The sequence below is a fragment of the Neolamprologus multifasciatus genome, chromosome 20 (assembly GCF_963576455.1).
Source record: "Neolamprologus multifasciatus chromosome 20, fNeoMul1.2, whole genome shotgun sequence".
In the NCBI taxonomy this organism is placed as follows: domain Eukaryota; kingdom Metazoa; phylum Chordata; class Actinopteri; order Cichliformes; family Cichlidae; genus Neolamprologus; species Neolamprologus multifasciatus.
The window spans coordinates 22849419-22862445 of NC_140458.1; the positions used below are offsets into that span (position 1 = coordinate 22849419).

At 40.2% G+C, this 13027-nt stretch overlaps 1 protein-coding gene and 1 long non-coding RNA gene across 2 annotated transcripts in view; both read left to right on the plus strand.

Moving 5' to 3' along the window:
* Window positions 1-13027, plus strand: part of LOC146494945 (uncharacterized) — a 181406-nt gene that overhangs the window by 79256 nt on the left and 89123 nt on the right. The gene's annotated exons all lie outside the window — the stretch shown is intronic.
* LOC146494947 (solute carrier family 41 member 1-like) overlaps window positions 1-13027 on the plus strand; it is a 43282-nt gene that overhangs the window by 4008 nt on the left and 26247 nt on the right. The window contains exon 2 of the mRNA XM_085147022.1: window positions 11116-11223. Coding sequence (XP_085003148.1) covers window positions 11116-11223 — 108 coding nt within the window. The remainder of the gene's footprint in view (window positions 1-11115; window positions 11224-13027) is intronic.

A 13027-nucleotide genomic window follows, 5' to 3' on the forward strand; every position in this document is an offset into this window, starting at 1 on the left:
GAGTTCTGTTTAGGAGATTAATGTTGAGGTGAGGAGGAACAGGATGAAGATTTATTTAGGTGTGGTGCTATCTCTTTGATGAAGGGGGTCCATTCTCAGATGATAAAACAAGTTCTCTTCTAGTCCCCATTTGGCATACTACATACATGGCCTGTCTCTACCATTTATGTAAAACACCATTAGTTGGAAGAAAATGATGACTTCCAGAAACTGCAAACTCACTCCTATATATTATTAATAGATTAATTACATGTTTATGACAATGCAGTTTATTTGAGAATGTAGTTACACACTGCTGTACATGTACATAGACTAAGTATACTTTTTTCTATTAAATGACCTCAAAAATTTGTGACTATACCTTTAACCTTCCCATCAGTTCTTAATGAAATGTCAGTAATATCCTTGGTCAAAACCTCAAGAATATAACTGACTGATGGCTGTGTTTTCTACACAATGGTATAGAATCATACTGTAGGATACAGTATAGGAATATAAGGTGGGAATAGTGAGATAGTACATTTAATAATGAGTTTGAGCTAGTCGTGTCTGTCCTGTGCCAGGTGTCCCTGGCATTTAGTCTGCAGCCATCTGAGCTTAGGGAAATCAGACAGATTGCTGTCTGCTCTATGATGAGCTGGTCTCTCTCTTCCCCTCCGTCTTCCACTGATAAGCATACGTCCGTCCTCATATGGCTATTTCCCTTTACTCCATCTGTAGCTCATCAGTATTTCTTCCCACTCTGCAGTCTACAGTATCAGTTTCCCTCCTGCATCAGATGGAAGATTAGTCATGAGCTTGGCTGGGAGCTGTGTCTCAAAACACAGCGGACACACAAGGACGTGGAGAGTAGCCGATCTAAAATGGCGATAAAGACCGCAACACTACACTATCAGCAAAAACGATTGTTATTGTGGCCTGTGATGGTAGCTATTGTCTAAACAACCACATCCTGTTTGCCTGTCTTTCAATTACATCCTACATGCAATTTGTTGGGGTCTTGTTCACAAGTGACGGGAGAGGGGAACGGGTGACTGACAGATGGATTGGTGCTGCGCCTGCAGTGATGTCTGTCCCTGTAAAGAGAGAACGAGGCGTAAAAGCGAAGCTCCCGATTGTCTGGCTGATCTACGTCCCCACCCTCACCTATGAGGGGACAAGCAGTGGAAATGAGCATTCTCCAAAGGGTGGCTGGCCTCTCCCTTAGAGATGGGGTGAGGACTTCGACCGTCCGAGAGGAGCTCAGAGTAGAGCTGCTGCTCCTCCACATCGAAAGGAACCAGTTGAGGTGGTTCGGGCTTCTACAAGGATGCGTCCTATATGCCTCCTCGGTAAGGTGTTCTGGCCTGGTCCCACTGGGAGGAGGCCCTAGGGCCAAGACACGTTGAAAAGATTATATCTCTTGGCTCTTTATATCTCAAGGAATGCCTTGACGTTGCCCCAGATAACCTGGAGGAGGTGGCCAGGGAGAGGGAGGTCTACCGCCACCACCCGGCCATGGATAAGCGGAAGAAGATGAATAGATGGATGGACAGACGGAGGCAGTGCCATTTGTGTCAGCTTCTCTTTGTTCTGTTGGTTGGCTTCCAAATTAGAGCTCTATAAAAGCGAGTCCATACATTAGACTATTGCAAACATGCAATATTTGACTTCTTTAAATTACAGTTATGGTGGTTAAATGAGACTTAAATGTTAGTTGGACAGGCTCCCAGAAACTGTTATAGTTATAAATTCTTTGAATACTTGAAGCAAACAAATGGGCCAGTGATGCATCAGTCGTGTTGATATCTAGCAGCATTTAGGCTAAGAGTTTACCATTAGCAGTCATTACAAGTCTTACCCAGTGTCTTACCCCTGCTGTGTAAGTGCAAGTGTCTTTTATCTTCTGAGCAAAAACACTGAAACCCATCCCACTGCTGTTTTAGTTTTCACTGTAATTCAATTCAAATGTTCACATAAAGATATGTATATTAAAAAAAGAACATATCTTGGTAGATTTGTAATGAATACACATTACAAAAGTAACTGAGTATCCTTAGCATTTGTGTTTAAACACTCATTTTTATAAGTTCAAGATATTTAAAAATTAGATCATAATTCTGTATTTAATGCTAGTGTTTAAGATTCTAATTTTCACTGGGTCGTATTTTCTTTGATTTGGGGTTGTCTGAGTTTCTCATCAGCCAATCCATGACTATTCCTTATGAGACTTCAATGATGAGTGAAGGAAGCAACTGAGGGGTCAGCATCTCTCAGGTCCTGTGCTGGATTGTTCCTGTTCTATAAGGACTTGATTTTCACATGTTGTTCATCTGCTGTAAATAAAATTTAGGTTTGCCACTTCTTTTTGTCCTCCAACTGACCAGTTTCCTCAAATTTCTTAAGTACACACTGCACACCATGCTGAGAGATTTCAGCTAATAGAACTTTGGAAAACACCTTGCTGTAATAAAAATATTTTGTTATATCTATCAGACTGCATTATCTGTGGGATTTTTCACAGATTTGGTTAAAGAAATGAGAACAGTTGATGAGTTTCTGTAAAAGGCTGCTAGTAACAAAGTGATTAAAGACACAATTTAAAATTGGTTCAGTCTCTAAGTTGTCTTATGTGTAGACACAATGCTGGTTTATTCATTGGTAAGCAGTTCAATAATAACAAATAACAAAAAAATTGCCTTGAAAATGGTCCTCTGAAAAAGGGCTGGACCGAAAATAAATGATAAGACAGCCAATGTCTGAAGGAAAACTTTGAAAGACCTTCACAAAGCTTGGAGAACTATTGCTTAAGACCACCTTAAAAAATAAGTGTCTGGCTCCTTGGAAGCAAAATATAAAGAAATGGGGCTCAAGACTTTTGCAAAGTAATGTACATCCTATAAGAAGAATTATAAGCTTTTTACATTGTTGCTGCTAATCAGTTGCCTTGCTTGTCAAATCAACCTCAGCAGTTTCCAGAAGAAACACATCAGTGTTATTACACAATGTCGAAGTGAGACTATAGCGACGGCAATTTATTTAATTCTATTTAGCCAATCCAAAACCTTATTTCTTGTATTCAAATGATGTAATCTTATTGTTAATGTGGCACTTTTTACATTTAGATTTTACATGTAAAGTTTTTTTTTTACATGTCATTAATTAATATTTTGTGTATGAAAACATTTTCTTTTCTTTTTTTGTGAACACTATGCATTGAGAGGAATGATTTTTAGTTTAAGACCTGAAAGATGCCTGGAAATCAGTAGTTGTACAGTATGTTTGTTTGCTCTTAAATACGGTGTTCCAAAATGATTATAGCAGCTAGAACAGAGGTACAAGTCGAAGGAAAAGATGGAGGGAAAGAATGAGTCACGATACAGAGATATGGAAACAACTGAAAGAGGGACGTGAAATGCAGCAAGACTGTTCGACGTAGAACGATGGATGCCATACGCAGGAGGGAGGGAGGATAAGAGGCAGACACGCAGCAAAAAATAGCTTAGAGGGAGAGTGCGTGGCAGAAAGCCGGTCGTTTCTCTCGTGAGTTTGCACAGTGCAGACAGCCCTGCCTCTTTCTGTGCTACGTCACAGCAGGGCTGAGTGAGCAGGACTACCCTGATGCTGAAAGGAGGAGAGGAACACTTTAGTCTGCTCAAGTGGTACTGTGTGCTGCATCTCATCTGTGGATCTCCTATTGACATCACAGAGCTCACCTCGCCAAATAAGAGATTAGGCTCATATATCAAAGATATAAAGTCTTCCTCCTGCTTCTAAACTCTCAAGACCTTTTGGACTGTCCTTCATCTTTTTGCTCTTGTCACTCATTCAGCTGTCACTCCGAGCTCTGGGTTCACACGATACAGCTGTGCCTTTTACACTGGAGGTCAAGTAGATTTAAAGCTGGATCTTATCAACTGAGGACTCCATCCAACAAACAAGAAACTCAACCAGAGGATTTATTTTGATTCTAGAGTTGTGGAGTTCTGGAGGACCACTGAGCTATTCAGCATTAATTTACTGGCATAAAACAGTCTTATTTTTAATGTTAGTTTTTGCAGGTTGCTGGGTAACCTTAAGACTTTGACTGCAGATGTGGATCATCTGTGCTTGTGGAACATTTTGACTGATGAATCAGAAATCGTGTTAATGATTGTTTTTCCCCAGAGGTGCTGACAAATGGATACCTCATTACTGCTGACTCACCACTGGTCCAAAGATGCCATGCTCCAGCTCCCTCAAGTTGGAGTTAAAGCTTATAAATTTGATTCTGCCTGGGAAAACATATCATTGATTGGAAGGAATGAAAACATGATGAATGTCTCGCTTGCTTGAATAGATATCGGATCTCTAGTTTGGTTCAAAGGGATGCTGAATGTTTATCTTGTGTACTGCCAAGAATGATGCAAGAAGTAGCTGTCATCTTTGGGTCATCCCTTGAGAGCGGAACATATATATGCTCCCAAATGCTGCCTCTCATTTCTTCAGGAAGAGCCTTAGGAACTGCTTGAAACATTTCCCCTGTTTTAAACCAAGGACAAACTCATTGATTATTTTCATCTTTGGTATTTCACTTCCTTACTTTATTTTGACCCCTCAGACCTTTTTTATTTTTAATCCGAGTTTTTTTTTTCCTTTGGAATGAAGTTACACTTACCATGGGATAACTAAACATCAAACTAACTGCTTTGATTAATCCCCTGTGCAACATGGTTGTGACTCATCTGGAGTTGGAGCTACGCTACCAAGGCAAGAAGTTACGTGGCGTGACCTGGAAGCTGACTCGATCAGAACATGGTTTCCTACCAGAGAGCTCTTGGCTCATTGGGGCGCAGGTTATCGTACCATACCTCATATCAGGACTTGGAATGGTCTCTGCGGGTATCGTTATGGACCTTATACAAGTAATTATCCACGAATAATGTGAATAGATGTGTAGAGTTGGGTACCATCGGAAGTATTTTGATTATCGTGTCATGATTGTTGCTCGAGGGCACCACCTTCACGTCATACTTCCCTCTTTCTATAAAGAGGTGATCTTTCGTAGGTTAACCTGAAAGTGGTGTTGTATTGGAGTAGGTGGAATAACTTTTGAATATCAAAGAGATCAAAGAATATTTGAGCAAGCTCCCTACTTCACTAATTTTGATTCCCAGTGCTGAAAAACAAGCAGTGAAATTTGAGACCCAGTCCTGTTAATGGATGTTTGGGAGAAATAGACTGACCTCACTTATAGATTCTGATTGTGGGATGTTGTGGAAAGGTGGGTGGGTATTTGCATACCGAGTACAGACACGTATTGACAACTGTTGCTATGAAGAATAGATAAACGGTCTAGTCGGAGAAAAATACCTTTTTGTTTTCCTGCCCCTCAGGTATTCACAAGCTTGAATTAGTTCAGACTAATGCGGGCCTTAGTTAAATATAAGATATTTGTCTCATCTACCTTTTTTGTGACTTGGCCTGCTTTCTGAACTCAGTCCGTGTTGTTGAGAGCCTTAAAAGAAAAATCCTGAACTGGTTAAACAAGAAATGCGTGTGTTGTGATTGCACATGCGTGCACAGCTCTGCCGGTTCACCGTTGACAGTGCTTTTTTCTGATTAACAGATGGAGTCTTGTGTTACATCCACCTTTCTGAGCTTTCTAGATCAGATTTAGACCAGAGAGAGAGACGAGAGCCTTGGGATTGCATTGAACAGTTAATTCAATAAGTGGTTTGGAGATGAGAGAGAGAAAAAGAAGGCCAGAGAGGGAGACTTTGTATATACACTGCATCTCCCTTGAAATTGTCACCAAGTTCTTTACTTAAAAAGGAAAAAACAAAAGTAAAGGATATGTCATCCAGGTCATAGTAATTTAATGATGAGAGGTGAAACATCTTCAAGAAACTTAAAGAAGGCCAGTCGCTTTTCTTTCCAAGCTCCTTAAAAGTAAAGAACATTGTCACAGTTGAAGTGTTCCTCATGCATTGCTTTGAAGCTGATGGGTAGTAGTTCTGGTTACCTAGGTAACCCTCCAGTGTATTCACTGCCCTGTCATATGTCCATCCCTGGTATTCTGTACTGTTATGGGAATTCCCCTCAGTCGTTCTATGTTCAGACTTGGAACGTACCAGCTTTGCATCACCAGCATTTTGCAGCATAAATAAAGAATGGTTCAGGGTCACCTGATCCAGACACATAACTGGTATGGCAGTCCATTCTCCATGCAATACGGACTACACTGCCCATGAGGCTACATTCTTTAGGGCGATGCCTGTAACACTCTGCCTATTGCCTTCATATTAAATTCTTTTTAATAATATTTTTTTTTAAATATTCCTTCACGTCATTATGCGGGCTGCAAGTAGGGGTGACATGGGCCATGAGATTGACACACAGGCATTAGAATCTCTTAATTGGTGTTTTGTTTGGGGTTTCCACCGGCGTGGAATTACCAAAAATAGAAAGAGCATAGTCTAACATATGAAACAGGAAAAGACCGCCGTGTAATGCATTCATTTAAACAAATAATAATAATAATAATAATAATAATAATAATACATTTTATTTGAGGGCGCCTTTCAAAAACCCAAGGTCACCTTACAAAAGAACAACATTAATAAAAGAAGCAATAGTCATAAAATAAGTTAAAATTGCAAAGCAGAACTTGACAACAGGTAAAATCAGCACCAAAGCGAATAAGCCAGTTTGAACAGATGTGTTTTGAGCTGTGACTTAAATGCGGGAAGAGAGTCTATATTTCTTATGGCTGGAGGAAGAGAGTTCCAGAGCCAAGGAGCAGAGCGACTGAAGGCTCTGTTCCCCATAGTGGTAAGACGTGCAGACGTAAGATGAATAGCAGATGAGGATCGGAGAGGGCGGGAAACACTGGTGATATGGAGCAGGTCACACAAATAGGAAGGAGCAGATTTATGGATATACTTGTACGTGAGAAGTAAGATTTTAAAGTTTATCCTGGCTTCTATGGGCAACCAGTGAAGCTGCTGAAGAACTGGGGTAATATGAGCTCTTGACGGAGTGCAAGTTATGACATGAGCTGCGGAATTTTGAAGAAGTTGGAGTTTGTGAAGGGACCTTTTATGGAGACCAAATAAGAGGGAATCGCAGTAATCAATGCGGGACGTAATAAGACTATGGACAAGGATGGCAGCAGCATGGGGAGTAAGGAAGGGGCGGAGTCGGTTAATATTATGTAAGTGGAAGTATGCAGTCTGGGTTATGTAATTAATGTGGGACTGGAATGAGAGAGTATTATCAAGTATGACACCCAAACTCTTAACCTGAGGGGAGGGAAGGGTGGGGGAACGTAATGGAAAAACTGTGGGACTTGGTTAAAATAGAGGCTGTGCCAATGAGTAAAACTTCAGTTTTATTACTGTTTAGTTTAAGAAAATTGGAGGAGAACCAGGATCTAATCTTGATAAGACAGTTTAAGAGGGAGGGAGGTGGGAGGGATGAATTGGGTTTAGAAGAAATGTAGAGCTGGGTGTCATCGGCATAACAGTGAAAATGGATATTATATCTTCGGAATATATGACCAAGAGGGAGCATGTATATAATGAATAAAAGGGGCCCTAATACTGAACCCTGGGGCACACCAGCAGAAACAGGATGGAGACTTGAAGAATGGGATTTAAATTGGATAAACTGAGTGCGGTCTGAGAGATAGGAGGTTAACCAGGCAAGGGGGGTATGACTAATGCCAATGGTAATGCCACACTAAGATCAAGAAGGATGTGGATGGATAGGAGACCAGAATCAGCTGCCATCAGAAGGTCATTGGTAATCCTTAACAAAGCCGTTTCTGTGAAATGATTGGGGCGTAAACCAGATTGAAATTGTTCATAGAGATTATGGTTATTGAGGTGTAAGTGAAGCTGAGAGGCGACAACTTTTTCAAGAATTTTTGAAATAAAGGGGAGATTTGATATAGGGCGAAGATTATCAAAGTTATTGGGGTCCGCACCAGGCTTTTTGAGAGTTGGAATAACAGAAGCCTTTTTCAGTGATTCAGGAACGATTCCAGTGTTCAGGGAGGAATGGATAATACTGGTTATGAGAGGAGCTAACGAGGGAAGACAGGCTTTAACTAACACAGTGGGAAGAGGGTCAAGGTGACAGGTGGATGATTTAGATTTTATAATAAGATTAGATACATCAGATTGAAAAGTAACTGTAATGGAATACAGTTACTCATATTTTGTATTTTAAATACGTAACGCTGGTACATGTATTCCGTTACTCCCCAACACTGCAGATAGTTCATAATAATACCCCCAGAAATACATGTGCAACAGAATCGGTCACAAAAAAACACCTGAGCTTCCTCCTTTTTGTCACTGCGGACTCTTTAAAAATACAGACTGTACTTTTTAAAATGTCACTATTGTTTTTAAAGACTATAACCCAGTTTGTCATTAATGGTCACAGTGGTGAGGGGACCAGAAAAAAACTATAGAATACAACATTAATAGCAAAACATGAGCAACCAGACTTTTAATGTAATGAAGCAAACTTAACACATTACAAATCCCCAGCAAATATTTGGCTTGAGACCTGGCTTGTAATTGGCTAAAAGAAGTGTATTTGTTACACAGAGATGCTGTTAGTAAAGGAAAAACCTGTTATTATAGACCAAGCATAAAATACTGAATTCTTCTTGAGTGTAAAATTTTCTGAAAATATCATTTTTGTGTGTCTGAAGTATCTGAATCAGTCAGCGACAGCACCAACATTAGAAAGTCCCTGGAAGTCTACAGTAGCACTGAGCTGGCTTATGTTGGCTTTTGCCCCATCACACTCGCACTCACAGTCAAGCAGCAGTAGCAGCAGTATTATAGCAGAAGTGGGACATGTCCCAAGATAGCCTCCGTGTATGACAGACGTCAGCCAGATTTAGCAATCCAGAACCTGAGAGGAATTGGTATGAATAGAGATGCACTCACACCAGCACACACACTCCTCTACCATTGACAAGACTGACATTCAGTTCTCTTATTCCCTTGTTTGGATCCATTCACCTTCATCGCCTGTTCACTATTGTTTAAATAGGTCAGGAGGCAGAAATGATCCAATTGGTTGCAAACACTAGAGAGTGCAGAATATTTAACAGAGCAATAGTTAGCACGTTCATAATGGTTAATTTTTTTTTTTTTAAATGTGTTCGGGTCGTTCTTGTATGTGACAAACCACTGGCTCTGGTTAACTAAGCTAGCTAACTGGCACACAGTAATCAGTAACGGTGGGTTAATTAATATTTGTGTTCCAGGAGTTGGAAACAGGAGAGATAATGAATTACTGCTCATCAATATGTAGCTCCATTTGTAGGGTTCAGAACATCATGGAAATGATTCATAACCCTTAAGAATGGAAAGGGCGTGATATTTAGATTGACCTGTACCGAAATGACAAAGTGTGAAGAAGGCATGTCATAAACATACTTCATCACTTATGAAACAAGTCAGAGGCAGTGATGGACATGCATAACTTACAGCCAGAGAATTCAGAGGAATATAAAAAAAAAGCTCTGCTAGAACAGGGTCAGTCGAATAAAGGTTAAATTCATTCTTATATTAAGTCTTGTCACTGCGCTTTCTTTGTAAATACTGACAACACATATCAAAATCCTAAATCTAATAGGCACTAGGTTATTACTCACAAATCCCGAAACCCCAACATTCAGACGACCCCTTTGATCAAGTACTTGGCAACAGCAGGAAAGAAAAACTCCCTTATAACAGAAAGAAAACTCTGGCAGAACTCGGCGGGGGGGGGGGGGGGGGGGGGGGGGGGGGGGGGGCAGACATCTGCTGTTACCTGCTGGAAGTGAGGAGAAAGAGAAGAGGATAAAGGAAAGAATAGAAAGATATAAGCTATATAAGCATTTTCTAAAAGGAAGGTTTGAAGCCTAATCTTAAAAGTAGAGTCTCCTGAATCCAAACGAGGAGCTAGTTCCACAGAATCGAGGTCTGAAAGCTGAAATCTCTGCTCTCAGACTGCAGGTTTACTTGTGGTTCTCAGAGTTTCTAAAAGTAGAATTGGAGGAAAAGTGCTGTATTAGAATATTGTGGTACTATGAGGTATTTAAGATGTGATGGGGACCGATTGGTTTGGATTTTGCGTCTGAGAAGAAAGAATTAAAATAAATTTCTGGATATTTTTTGTGCTTATTGTGCTCTGTCCTTTGAACCCAGTCCTCTGTAAAAGCCTCGTACGCCAGAGAGACAACCATTCAAGCTTAATCATACTCCTTGCTGCTAATTTAGAATCTGTTGGCTCCATGTAACTCTGAATTCAAGTTGACTTTAGGCTCTGCAAGGTTTATTATAGGAATGCGATCCCCACTATATATAAGAGCTAAAGACTGCGGCTCTGAGTACATCTGAAGTTTAAAAGCAAGAGAGAGAAATTCTATAACTTCTCTGTTTTCTTCAACATGCCATCCAGGATCAGCTGAGTCAGCTAGTTAAGAAGCGAATGTAGGTGGTTGTACACCTGCATAGGTTTTTTCTTCCCTCTGACGGGAGCTATATTTGCTGCAGAAATTAATCTTTTGAAGTTCACACAAGGATGTATTTGCTATAAAACAATAGAGTCTTCACTGAGCACAAGCTGTTTTTTTAACCATGCTAGCAATAAATAATATATTATGTCTAGCTCCTGTTATATTATATTTTATAATATAACACCTATAAAACGTCTTATCAAACTTTTACTGACCTACTTTGTCAGTCCCCTCCACTCTTCCTTCCTTCCCTCCCTACGTGGCTGTCACATCTTCACATCATTCTGCTCTTTGTAGCTGTGTTCTTGTATAATCGCATTTATTTAAAGATCTAAACCATCATGAGGCGGACTCTGTGAACTGCACGTCTTCTAAACCCAGTGAACCTGCACGGTATGGCGTGGCGGCGAATGCTCAAAGGAGTGGAAACAGAAAGTAGGCTACTGGGTTAGTCTAGAATATCTGATTGTCTTTCGTAATTCCATAAAGAAGTTTAATCAGGCGCAGTTGTTTTTAGAATAGGAATATGTCAGGCATAATTAGTAGGAATGTTTGCTTTGGTTTTGTATTTTTTGCATTGCTCTGTAATTGTTTATTCAGTATCTCATTACACAATGTGTGTGTTCCAGCACTGGGAGGTGTTTAAGGTGATCACAGAAGTTTTCATCCTGGTTCCAGCTCTGGTTGGACTCAAAGGAAACCTGGAGATGACCTTGGCTGCTCGCCTCTCTACCGCTGTAAGAAAGTCTAAGGGTTATGTTATAAATTATCTTATGTTATCTGTGGTATGAGCATAAATCGAATTGAACATTTAACCTCATAATCCCCTCATCCTCTAGCTCAGAGTAGCTTCTCAGAAATACAATGCCTCTATAACATCTACAGTGGCTTGCAGCTTGAGCTTTCAATATCCATTCAGATTTTTTCAACCTATTTTTCTAATGTACATTTAAAAGCTATTCAGCTACTTTCCAACCTTGAAACTTCTTCTGTGTGAACAGCTTTCAGCAGTTCTGCACTTTGGCTTTCGGGTGAATAATTATGTGTATTTCCGCTCATTCAACAGTTTTTTCACCAAATATTCAGCAATTATAAAAATTCTACTCAAATCCCTCAACTGTCAGCATTCACACTGCACTAACATTTCTATGCTTCACTTTATTAGTACCATTTGTTGGCACAGAGGTCTCACAGAGGTTTAGGGGAGAAGCTACATGGTTCCAAAGGCACCATTCACAACATATTTTGATAATAAATGTTCTGCCCATCTTCTGAAGCTTACACCACTACCTAAATCTCAGAAATGCTAATTTATTATGATACTGAGGTGACTCATATACAGTGGCTTGCAAAAGTATTCGGCCCCCTTGAACTTTCCCACATTTTGTCACATTACAGCCACAAGCATGAATCAATTTTATTGGAATTCCACGTGAAAGACCAATACAAAGTGGTGTACAAAAAATCTGAATGGATATTGAAAGCTCATATTCTTTAAATCCCTTGGGGGAAAAAATGACTCATTTTAAATGTCTAAACCGAAGAACCGCAAATGAAAAACTAGAATATTTGCAGAATATCTGCTGTGTGTGTGTGTGGTAATGGTGTTGAATGGTGTTTAAAGAAAGATTCGGATCTCAGTACTGTGAATGCTTAATCAGCAGTCACACTAATGAGCTGGCCACAGGAGGAAGTAGATACCAAATCCAAACAAAGAATCCTTATAACTTATAGATGTCTCCACCCAAAGTCCAGCACCCTAAGGCTTTACGAACAACGATGAGAGAGAGAGTCAGAGCCATAATCCAGAATATGTTAGATGAGCTGCTACAAGAAAGCTTCAGGCAGCTAAAGACAGAAGTTGGTGAGGTAAAGGAGGAGGAACCATCATGAATGACCCTGCCTAGGATGCACCATCGACAGATAGAGAAAGTGGCTAACATTAAAAAGTCCTATCAATGGCTAGAAAAGGCTATCTTAAAGGACAGCACAGAACAAGTCCTAAGGACCAGATCCATAGAGGCAGGAGTCACACACACAGCTGGACCCAAGTTCCAGGTTGTGCAATGTGGACCTAGAGACATCCAACACACAATAGAAGGTTGTAGCCAATTGTAGTGTAGTGATTGGGACAGTGTACAGAAATAATTGTACCGTAAATGAAATAAAAGTCCCCAACTTCTGATGGGAGACACCACCAAAGGTGGTTGAGAACAATATGAGTAAGGTCGTGTTGGACTTTTGAGTTCTGGATGGACCAGCAGCTCCTGGCGAACGAGATGGATATAGTGATGCTTGACAAGCAGCAGAATTCAATTTTCAATTCAATTCAATTTCAATTCAATTCAATTCAATTCAATTCAATTCAATTTTATTTATATAGCGCCAAATCACAACAAAAGTCGCCTCAAGGCGCTTCATAGATACAGAGAAAAGCCCAACAATCATATGACCCCCTATGAGCAAGCACTTTGGCGACAGTGGGAAGGAAAAACTCCCTTTTAACAGGAAGAAACCTCCGGCAGAACCAGGCTCAGGGAG